The 12,210-nt window shown below is 42.3% G+C and overlaps 1 protein-coding gene across 2 annotated transcripts in view; it reads right to left on the bottom strand.

Annotated features, from left to right (window-relative positions):
• Nucleotides 1–12,210, bottom strand: part of vta1 (vesicle (multivesicular body) trafficking 1) — a 102,729-nt gene that overhangs the window by 36,281 nt on the left and 54,238 nt on the right. For both annotated transcript variants that reach the window (XM_033648922.2, XM_033648921.2), the window contains exons 4-5: nucleotides 11,761–11,836; nucleotides 2,232–2,346 (exon numbers count right to left, since the gene is read on the bottom strand). In XM_033648922.2, the coding sequence (XP_033504813.1) occupies nucleotides 2,232–2,346; nucleotides 11,761–11,836 (191 nt within the window). The remainder of the gene's footprint in view (nucleotides 1–2,231; nucleotides 2,347–11,760; nucleotides 11,837–12,210) is intronic.

Raw genomic sequence — 12,210 nt, 5'->3', positions numbered from 1 at the left:
GCCAGGTCATCTGCCGCAGCACTCCATCACTCTCCTTCTTGGTCAAATAGCCCTTACACAGCCTGGAGGTGTGTTTGGGGTCATTGTCCTGTTGAAAAATAAATGATCGTCCAACTAAACGCAAACCGGATGGGATGGCATGTCGCTGCAGGATGCTGTGGTAGCCATGCTGGTTCAGTGTGCCTTCAATTTTGAATAAATCCCCAACAGTGTCACCAGCAAAACACCCCCACACCATCACACCTCCTCCTCCATGCTTCACAGTGGGAACCAGGCATGTGGAATCCATCCGTTCACCTTTTCTGCGTCTCACAAAGACACGGCGGTTGGAACCAAAGATCTCAAATTTGGACTCATCAGACCAAAGCACAGATTTCCACTGGTCTAATGTCCATTCCTTGTGTTTCTTGGCCCAAACAAATCTCTTCTGCTTGTTGCCTCTCCTTAGCAGTGGTTTCCTAGCAGCTATTTGACCATGAAGGCCTGATTCGCGCAGTCTCCTCTTAACAGTTGTTCTAGAGATGGGTCTGCTGCTAGAACTCTGTGTGGCATTCATCTGGTCTCTGATCTGAGCTGCTGTTAACTTGCGATTTCTGAGGCTGGTGACTTGGATGAACTTATCCTCAGAAGCAGAGGTGACTCTTGGTCTTCCTTTCCTGGGTCGGTCCTCATGTGTGCCAGTTTCGTTGTAGCGCTTGATGGTTTTTGCGACTCCACTTGGGGACACATTTAAAGTTTTTGCAATTTTCCGGACTGACTGACCTTCATTTCTTAAAGTAATGATGGCCACTCGTTTTTCTTTAGTTAGCTGATTGGTTCTTGCCATAATATGAATTTTAACAGTTGTTAACGGCTGTGTATTAACCTGACTTCTGCACAACACAACTGATGGTCCCAACCCCATTGATAAAGCAAGAAATTCCACTAATTAACCCTGATAAGGCACACCTGTGAAGTGGAAACCATTTCAGGTGACTACCTCTTGAAGCTCATGGAGAGAATGCCAAGAGTGTGCAAAGCAGTAATCAGAGCAAAGGGTGGCTATTTTGAAGAAACTAGAATATAAAACATGTTTTCAGTTATTTCACCTTTTTTTGTTAAGTACATAACTCCACATGTGTTCATTCATAGTTTTGATGCCTTCAGTGAGAATCTACAATGTAAATAGTCATGAAAATAAAGAAAACACATTGAATGAGAAGGTGTGTCCAAACTTTTGGCCTGTACTGTACGTACATACATAGGAACCTGAAAAAAAATGTGTCTATGGTGGAGAGGGGGGCGGGTATAAGAGGTTAATGTTTCATTTACATGTGTGTTTATTAATAAAAACAGAACAGAAGTTAAAGATGGAAAAGGTAAGATGAGGCCTCTGGAATAAAAAACGGATCCTGATGATTTTGGTGTGGACTTTGGGTTTAAACCAGACAGACATCAACCTGAACAACCACTTGCCAAAAGACTAATGCAGGTAAGCTTTGAGGACAGTCGGTAAATCAGACCGCTCAAACATCCCTCGAGCACAAAACCATCACTTGGTTCCTAATCTACTGCAAATCTCTTGTTTGCTGCTAAAACAGTGAACTATAGGAAGAACCTGTCCGTGTGGCAGCAAAACAAAAAGGTTAAGTTTCCTGCCCTGATTTTTTCCCACCGCAATGAACTTTAAAGGCTGCTATGGCCATTTTGTTGTCTAATTTATTCAGTCAATCTCCTGGGGATCTCGTGGTGTTTCCCCACGCTTTCTTTCTCCTAAAGGTTATGTCTAATGGTGGAAGCCTGGCATGAGGTAAAGGTCAGGGACTCAGAGTTGATCCGAGCTGGATATGAAGGGGAACAGAGAGTAAGAACATAAATATCAGGTCAATCTCACGCACATTAACACACACATCTCAAACACACACACACACACAATGACTGTGTTTGTGTGTGAGAGCGAATGAAATGATTACAAACTTACTTCAGGCGTAGAACACGTTACTAATCTATTCTCTGCACTTCTAATCTCTTAAAGTCTGAGGTTTCTGCTGAACGGCTTTCCTGCGACAGTCCCAGAACTGATAGAGCACACAATACAGAGCCATATACACACACACACTGTTACACACACACACCTAGAAACAGACAAAACCTTGTCAACAGAGGAAGTTTGCCTCAATGGTTTCTAAAGAACAAACTCAGGAGAGCACAGCCGTGTGTGTGTCCTCCAGTGCCATATCAGTGTGTCCCACCTGCTTCCTCACCCTCGTCCATGCCGATGGGCCCGGCCTGAGGCGTCTCTCCGTTCTTCAGACAGTTGTGGATGTAGGTGGCCTTCCAGCGGGCATACTTCCTGTGCTGGATGTTCTGGTGGTGAGACATAAAAGGGGGTTACTGGAGGTGTTGTAAGGTCATCAGCAGGGGGCAGGGGTCATAAAACGTAGGTGGTAGGTGGTGAGTGGTCAGGGGCGAGGTAACGTGGAGGGTTGAGGCTCGTTAAAAGCAGGAATTTGGAAATTGGTCGTGATTGGGAAGTGGGTATGTATGGACAGGAAACAGCTTGGTTAAGGGTAAATGTTAGGGGAAGCGTATGGAGCGTTGTGCAGGTCATTTTGCGGTATCTGGGTGATTTAGAGTTGACTTTAACAGGAAGCATACAAGATAAGCGGTAAATGGGATTAGCTGACAGGAAGAACCCAGCTATTAGTAGGTGGAGACAATAAAAGCGTAACAATCTTTAGCGTCAGGGTTGCTTTGTTTACTGTATTACGTGAACGTCACTGTCACCCTGAACGTCCCACCAAACCCCATTCAAACACTTAAAAAAAGTATTAATTTTCAAAACAGTTTTGCAGTCCATATTAACACGGTGAAGCAATTCTTACCAGAGTATTTTAAATTGGGAATCAAATGAATGCAAAGAAACTGACTTTATGATTTTTTATTTCTTCCAATCAGAGCTGCGACAACAGTCTGTTCTGAAACCAGGACACAGAGGAAGGAGACAACCTCAAAGTGATAATTCTGTCAAATACACTGTTTGTTTGTTTGTTTGTTTGTTTGAAAGGATTACACTGCTCCAGATGAGAAACTTTGTTACCCCGACATAGCTCTGATGACTCACTAACGTCCAATGATCCCCATTTAATGTGACAGCACCGTCACTTTTCAGGAGCTCCTGTATGTGTCAAACTATCGTTCCCTCCACCGGTATAGGCGGATTTATAGTTGTGCATCAGCTCTATGCAAAGCCTTCATCGTAGCCTACACACGTGGCATACGCTGTTGTGAGCATTTATACTAGTGTGGTGGTGTGTCTGTGTCACTCTGCAGTTACACCTCCAAAACACTAGTCAGCAGAGAGGTTTCTGTGAAGTGCTGTAAAGTTTACTTGATTCAAAACACACATTAAACACACATTAAACATGGCGTAATACTGACAACTTCAAACACAAATCAGCTTCACTATAACTCACAGGTTTCTCAGATAAACACTTTTTCCCCACAAATACAACATGCTAACGTTATTAGCACAAGCCCATGGCATTTCACATTGTATAAATTAGCCTAGCAGCTAGCAGAGTTTTCCTCTGCTCATATGAAGCCAGGAACAACAGCAACATTTAACAAAGGTAACGTTACAAAATCTGGCTCCATTACAGCTCACAAGGTTCACTGACAAAACAACTTTCTTATACTGAACACGTTTTCCAAACAAATACAATATGCTAACATTATTAGCACAAGCCTATGGCATTTTACATCGCATAAATTAGCCTCTGGGCTGCTGACTTGACAACATGCCTATCTGAGGATGTCCTTTAAACCGAGTTTTCAACCATGTTGACTGGTCTGCAGTCAGATGCCACCCATTTCACAAGCGCTGTAACGTCGTTGCCCACTGACGTGAGTCTGATTAGCAGCACCTGCGTGATCAGCTCGTACGTGAGAGCTCAGACTCAAAGTTCTTTTTTTCTCTGATTTTTTAATTACGTTTGAAAAAAGGGGGATATTACTTTTGACTGGTCAAATGAGCCGTCTGGGAGTCTTTTAATGTGAAAGGAAACATTGGAAGGCTCAGTGGTGTCATTATTTTCCATCACTTCAGCAGCTTGACTACAAGTAAGGTTACAAGAAAGGGACAAAAAGCACCACAAGATTAATGTGAATGTGAAATTAATGTGAAAAAAAAGGCAAGTTATGTTTGCACCTTCATCCCTGACAGCCCTAGAAAAAAGGAACAAAAATAGTAAAAAATGTAAATAGGTCAGCAAAATTCAATTCAACTGACAGAGGCATGAGTTGGCCACTGCACTAATTACAGGTGGAATAACTGTTTCAGGTAAAAATAATACGTTTGCATGAAATCAAACCCGTTTAAGTTATACCCTGGACGAGACTGGCAAAACTGGCTAATGCCTATATTGCAGACATTAATGAGGCCAGTTGTTCGACGTCGGGTACAAGGCGTGGGGCAGTTATTGGGTTAATGGTTAATTGGGGTATGGGTGATAATGGTACATGAGAGACAGGATGTTTGAAAGGTGAAAAGTGCTGAGGAGGCAGAGAGAGGCGGGGGCAGCAGATTTACACTGACATGACGCTGATAAGAATGAATGGAGAAATTCCTGCTTCGACCAGATAAGTGCCATGTTTTCATCAGCAGCTCAAAAACAATGGCAGACTGTGAGCGCTGAGGTCTTTTCTGAGGGAAGGTTGTGTTTGTTCAGCCTCAGTCTTACCGTAATTAAATAAAAAAAAAAAAAAAAAGTGGCTTAAGGTAGTCATTTCTAATCACTGAAATAACACTGCTGTGATATTATAGCACACCATGGAGGGCCAGGAATCTTAATGTCACCATTACAACATTTCAGGAGAAAGGTGACTCACTGTGAAGATATTCAGTGAAAAAATTAAATACACACAAGTTCTGCCAGGACAGGGAGGTATCACTTTCCCCAAACTGTGAACAGGGGGGGATGGATTCTGTAAATATAGAATGGACACTATTTTACCATCCACATTAAAGGTAAACAAATGGAAATGTCTGTTGACTTGAATTAAATGGAATCAAATACAACTTTATTTTCCTCAAAAGTAGAAAAGTTGACTGTGATTCATCTGATAGTTCATTAAAACATCAAAACAACACTCACAGTATGAATACTTTAACCTCTCTAACTCTGCCAGGATGCCCTCCCTCCTCGCTCCCTCCCTCCCCTGTTAAATGGTATCTCCCAGGCGCACTGGGATTGCCGGATTCAGGAAGTTCTCGACTTTTCAAAAATAACATCGTTTTTCTTTTATTTATTATGTATTTCGCACCAGAGCAGCCTAAACACACAAAGTCCAAAATTGCGATGAGTGGAGATAAGTCATGTCATGCCGTTTTTCGACTGGAAAAGTTAAAGGATTACTCATGATCTTATGTGTAGCCGTTAGAGGGAACTTAGCTGTTTTATAAAAGGCACGAGTCTCACTCCTAGCACTATTTTTGGCTGAGATATACCGTCTAGAAAGTGGGATCATAACTTTTACGTTTCATATGGCTTTATTTGGTGATATTTTATGGTGTTTCTGTGTCATAAACAACATCAGCTATCACAATCACGCCTGATTTCAATAAGGTACAATGTCTGAAGCTGGCTGAGTGTTGTTTGATCACTGATAGTACTGTTTTGAAGCAGAGTGACCGACTTGTCATTTGGAGCTCCGCCTGGATCTTTTCATGGAAAAAACACTGTAGAATGGTCATACTTTGAGCAGTCTTCTTCAAATTTGTAACAAATGTTCATTGATAGTGTGCCTACTGCCCCATAGTGTCATTTACCTGCTCAGGTGAAGCCACAGACAGTTATTCATCCTGAAACACATTTTTTATTTTATTTTAGGCAAAATCTTCATTTTTTTTACTGACTTCAGAGGGCCATTACTCTGTCTCTGTATCACCTAGAGTGTTTCTGACACTTTCACAAGAAACTTTAGAGAGTTTTCTTTCTGGCAAGACCTCATGCATACATGTAGTCAGAGTGGTTCAGAAGCTACAGTCATTTGAATTTGGGTATGTCATTTTAGGTGTTTTTGTGGCAAAATGGGGGTGGAGTACAGGAAATAAAGTAAAATCAACAAAATTTAAAAAAAAAGCCATATTAACAAAGATTGAATCTAAATATCTAAGAATTGAGCAAGCCAACTGTCTATTGGCTCAAGAATGTCCCTGCTCTTCATGGTTTATACAATAAACATCTAACTATTGTATTATTTATGGCCTGATCTTACACCTGGTGCAAGGCAGAGCATCATTGCTAGTTTCAGACTGACACAGTTGTCCATCTCATGGCCAACACCTATTTTGTGTAAGGAGCAAATTTACTTGCGGCCATCTTGCGCACCCACATGGGTGTGTTGGTCTTAAAATGAGGTTTCGTTGGGCATATTGTTAGTGTATTGCTACTTTGTGACAGCAGGAAGTAACTGCGCCATGGATCAACAAAAAAAAAAAATTGGTCTAAAATCAGAATGGCACATTATTTTCCTGTTATTTAACCCTCTGAACTCTGCCAATGAAACGGTTTGCCAGTGCCTACATTGGTATTTTTGCTTATTGTAATGTCATTTCACAGAGTATCTTCAAATGCGTCATATTTCTAAAATCTGTATCGACCAAGCTTAAAGTTCATGTCGGTCTATAAACTATTATAATTGGTTGAAGTATTGAAACTGTCATTCATCAGACTTTACAAAATAAAAACACAAAAATAATGATCCAATTTTAAATGGATGATTTTTTTATGCTACTTGTCAGCTGGCATGATGACCAAATACTGACCTGCAATGAGCTTGTATCTGACAAAATATCAGCCCTGACTATTTACTTATCTAGAGCTAGTTTTTACAATGAAACATAAAACATTTTGTTTTTTTTTTTTAACATTAACTATGGAAACGCCTTTACTGGACAGGACTGGTTTGGACTGAAGCAGAAAGATCCACAATCTGTTAAATCTTCTATTTGTTGGCAAAAGATGCTATTTCCCAAATAAAACATGATGTGTCTGAAATGCTACCAGCACAACATCCTTTAATGTATGCCATTTGAACAGTGATTCGAGCCTCAGTCTTTGAGCTTATTTGCAGGGATCGAGACACTCTAACTTTCAGATTTAAGCTCCCAGATGATGGTCAGCTAGTTACCAAAGTGGCTGTTGGAGCCACATGCAGTTTCCCTCCATCTGGCCTCTCCTCAGATTATCTACAGCCTTCTGTAAAGAGCTGACATAAATACTTATTCTTTCAGTGTGAATGGACGATAAACTCCTACAGCCTGACACCGTCCCTGTCAGGGCTCACTGACTCATGGTGGAGAGCGATAATCACAGTAGTAAGACAGATGGTCACCACCGCCTTTGTCTGCAGAGATTCAGCGCTGTGACGGCTCGGCTGATAGAACAATGCAGGTATTGCTGAAACACAGTGTTGACAACATGTGACTGCGAACTTCTGAAGGTTTTGACCTAGAAAGGGTTAAGTGAGCTCCTTTGAGCATTCAATGAGGAACTTAAACTACCAAAGGACCCGGCATATTTATGCCAGGTAGAATTCAAAATGCTGCAGCAAGAATTCTGACTCAAACTTTACCTGCAGATTTAGAGCAGATTTTAAGATTCTGCTCATCACCCTGGCTTTGCTTCTTGACATATTTCTGAACTGATCATTTCCTATATACTGGACAGCTGATCAGCTTTGAATAGGCATTGATTTTCTCATATTTCTACTATAATGTTGAACTGCTAAGTAGTATTTGCTGAGGGATGTGTCTCCGTATACTGTTTCTCTCTTTCACGTCCTGGTAGCTAATTAAATTATACCGGAGTGAGCTTGGAAGCCATAAAGATGATCATCAATACTTTTACATAGTTGAGTGGAGTAGAAAACAACTCTGCCGTTTCAGTTTCATGATGAAATTAAGTTGTGGGTGCACGGTTATCAAAGGAAAAAAGTTATAAAAGTTGAATCTATCTCATCTTCCCTACATCATGCTGCTGGGTAACCTCTGAGTCTTTGAGTGTGGGCCATGTCAGCACTACACCTATTGGGGTTCATTCATGATGAACAGCACCTTGTAACAACAGTCCTTTTCACACAGAGATGGCGCTACAGAGCTGCTATGAAGACCCTTCTTTATGCAGTCTTTGCATTTTTGCACAGACCCAAATTGCGGCATCATGCCACCCCAGAATGTGACTGAAGACAGCAAGCCGGCATCGCGGAAGATGTGTGACAGGCGTAATTAGTGATGCACGATAGTATTCCGCTACAGAAGAGACTTGATGATCACTAAAATTAGGTGGGGGAAAAAAAAGAATATACATCAATATCTGTTATCGGCCAAATAAGTTGTTATATATTGGCATATTGGCTATCCTCAAAAAGTCCAATATTGTGCATCCCTAGGCGTTATATAAAACAACAGTGTCGGGGCGTCGGTGGCTTAGTGGTAGAGCAGGCGCCCCATGTACAAGGCTGTTGCCGCAGCGGCCCGGGTTCGAATCCAGCCCATGGCCCTTTGCTGCATGTCATCCCCCCTCTCTCTGTCCCCCTTTCACGCTTACCTGTCCTGTCCATTAAAGGCAAAATGCCCTAAAAAATATCTTAAAAAAAACAAAACAAAAAAAAAAAAACAGTGTCAGCCTCTAGAGTGACATGTAACACACACTTCAGCAGCTCTGTATAAACATTAACAATAACATCACACGTCAATAACAATCATTCAGGGTCCCTGTCCCATTACTCTGCTCGGAGGGTAAGGAGCTCCTGGACCTCATTGTTTCCCAAATTTGCAGACATTTTTGGCTGCTGTTCTTCTTATTTGAGTTAGCTGCTAACTAATCCCGCAGTGGACTGCACACATGACACGTCGTCAAAACTTCACACCCGTGCCGCCCATGATTCCGTCCTGCTGGCTGTCTCTTTTATACAGATATCGTTTTGGCGCTGTTACCACCTCGGAGGCGAGACAACTCTGTCCCCCCATTCTGGGAGAGTACCTTTTATACAGAACTGAAAAGGTAGTGTAAAAGTGACTAAAGTTAAATGGAGTGTAACAGCTTTTCTGCCTTTGTTACTGAGGCTCCAAAGGTTTAGCATGACCTGTCTGAAGAGATCTGACTACCCAGTACTGTCTACTCTGAAATTCATGCTTAAAACTCATTGTTACAGGCTTTTCTTTATGAGTTTTGATTCTCTTGCTGTTTCTTTGATGTTTATTGTACCGCAGTGTAAATTCCCCTCTAAGACTGTAACCTTCCTCTCCTGGTGCAGGAAAGTGGTGCTGTTCATACAGCAGCTTTAACATGGGTCGGGGCGGCATCGTCAAGGTTTGTCCTCAGGTTGCCTGTGAGCTAACTGTTAGCTCTGTCAGCAGTGTTGCAGCTGTAAGCACTGCGCTGGCTCAGCCCCGTCCATGTTTGCTTGTGATGCCCAAAGTGAGAGCTCTGTTTGCGTATTTCAAGTTTATTGAAGAATGAAAAATGATTTGTGTGTCCAACCTGTGATTCGGATCTGCTCCCAAGTTTAATGGCTTCTTTCTTTGGCCTATGCTGCAGCCTCCCACCAAGTTTTAATGACAGTGGGGCCACATTTTTTTCTGTAACACTGCTGACAAATGCACAAGTGGTATAAAAAAAAAACCCTCCTTGGCAAAGAGAAAATATAAAGATATTTGATTACCAACAGAGCTCAGTGCAGAACATCCAACTATGAGGGTAATATTGATAATACCAGGGTTAATAGGAATCCCACATCCCACAAACAACTGTCCACATGGGAGTCTCAAAGTTTCTACTCCTCTCTACAGTCCAGAAGGGAAAGCCCTGACTGAGAGTCAGAGTTCTGATGGACGACAGTGTTAAGTAACACCGAGCCGACTCACCTGATCACTGATTCCACTCAGCTTGACCGGGAAGCTGCTGAAAACCTCTTTTTACTGCCTGAAACTCAATCACTCCTGATTGTCTGTCTGCAGAGCACTCACCACCGGCCACTCTGAGGACTCATTGTCTGGTGTGTGTGTGTGTGTGTGTGTGTGTGTGTGTGTGTGTGTGTGTCCTCCAGGCCTGCAGCAGCTACCTGTACACATGTAAGTGTCTTGTTGATGTTTAAATGGCTTCTGGGTGACTTGGACACGATGTAGAGACAGACCTGCTGTGTGTCACACATTCATATGGAGATGGAGAGGTGTGTGTGTGTGTGTGTTTGTGTATGTGTATGTGAGGCACAACCTCTGAACAGACACAATACCTGCTGCTAACCACACATTTAATGATAAAACATCACATGACCCCATGATGTGCTCCTGACAGATGAGTCCTTACAACACAGCACGTATACTGATCAGCCAAAACTTGAAAACCTCTGACAGGTGAAGTGAGTAACTTAGATCATCTCATTACAATCCAATGTTCTACTGGGAAACCCTGGGCCATTGGGTCCTGAGCATCTGTGGGACGTGCTGGTACCCCACCCTGCAACCCTCTGGTCTCAAAGGATCCGCCACCAATGCCCGGTGCCAGACAGAGGTCCTGTGTCCATGCCTCGACAGATCAGAGCCAAGTCCGATCCAAGGAGGCCTCACCATGAATCAGGGGTACCCTCTGGGGTACCAGCACCTCCCACGAATTGATTGATCAGATTGGGATCGGGGCAGGGTCTGGAATAACGCCCGCCAAGCACCAAATGCGGGTAGATTTTCCGTTTGGCAAGTAAATCTCAGAGGGCCATCGGCCACACTGGAGGGTAAATGTTTGTACCAAACTGTCATGTAATAACAAACTTTGCTCAAAGTCTCCACTGTGTTTTGGTGTTATTTGCCTGAGTCAGACACACACACACACACACACACACACACACACACAGATCAAAACGGTGCAATGAAACTGATGGTCTTGAGCACTCCTGTTTTTGCGGCACTGTTTACCGAACATTTCATCAGCTGATCAGCTGAACCATCACTTCCTGCCAGTCTGCTGCTAGCTAGTGTTGCGTCCATACTCGGAAGGTAATGAAATAACACAGAGGCCTTGTAGTTTGAACCAAAGACGACAAACTCTGTATTGCCTCCTATATCGTCAGCAGTAGCACATTACAGCTTCACTTCTTTTTGTTCTTACCTTTCACAATAAAAGCCCTGGGCATACACACTGCATTGCTGCTCACCAGAGGAGACTCATTCACATACTGAGGCTGTGGTGATGAGGTGTTCAATATATTACGACCATTTTGATTCAGATTTTGCTTTTGCAAACTTTTACATCTCCACTAGAATTTAAAATAAAGTTCTGTGTGTTTGAATAAAGTCTGGCTGCACAGTAGGAGTTTCTTTAGTTCATTAGGAGTTGAGAAGATACTTGTAAATATCTATTAAAGGTCTTTTTTGTGATGTTTGTGTTCTTTGTTCGTGATCAGACACTCTTACAGTGTTCTCTTTTATGACCATCTGAATTCAGAGGCAGCTCCGTCTGATGTTTGTCTCCTTTTTAGTTTCTGTTTAAAGGCACAGATGTATAATCCTATCTTGTTAACAGGATAAATGTTTTGTTGGTTTTGGTCTCTTCGGGGAATTTATGGATCATATCAGAGAGATAAAATAAAACCAGCTGCATCCTTTAACAAATGGTCAGACTTCCTCCTTTATCCCGACTGCTTACACTGATCTGTTTTTTGTTGATTATCATCACTCAGGAGGGTTTGCAAAGTGTTGCAGAGATCAGACCTTTATCTTACCTCATCTGACAACTCTCCGAACACAGACAAGACATCCAGCAGCAGACTGGCTGTGTAGAACGACTTGATCATGTTCCTGGAGGAAGAAGGGAGGCGGAGGAGGAGGACAGAGATAATAGGGAGGGAAGGGTTGAGGTTAAGAAGTAGAAAGGAATGAAATAAATTAGGAGGGATATCGAAGGTGAAAGAGGGAGAGAAGAGAAGAAGCAAAGATATAAATCTGTTAGTTCAGTGTTCCATTGAGACGATGTGTTTCCCTCTCCCCACTTTCAATAAAAAAATCAGTTGACTGGTAAAATATCAAACTGGCAGAGAACATTAGAAACTGTTGCTGTGTAGGCAAACTGCACAAACAAGAGGGCTGCTGTTCTGCTGTGATTTCCCAGACCTCATTACATTTCAGTGTCCCACATGGACTCAAAACACAAAGACTTCTGTCATGACAAAAAA

The sequence above is a fragment of the Epinephelus lanceolatus genome, chromosome 13, assembly GCF_041903045.1.
Source record: "Epinephelus lanceolatus isolate andai-2023 chromosome 13, ASM4190304v1, whole genome shotgun sequence".
Classification (NCBI taxonomy): domain Eukaryota; kingdom Metazoa; phylum Chordata; class Actinopteri; order Perciformes; family Serranidae; genus Epinephelus; species Epinephelus lanceolatus.
This window is presented reverse-complemented; position numbering and strand designations above follow the sequence as displayed.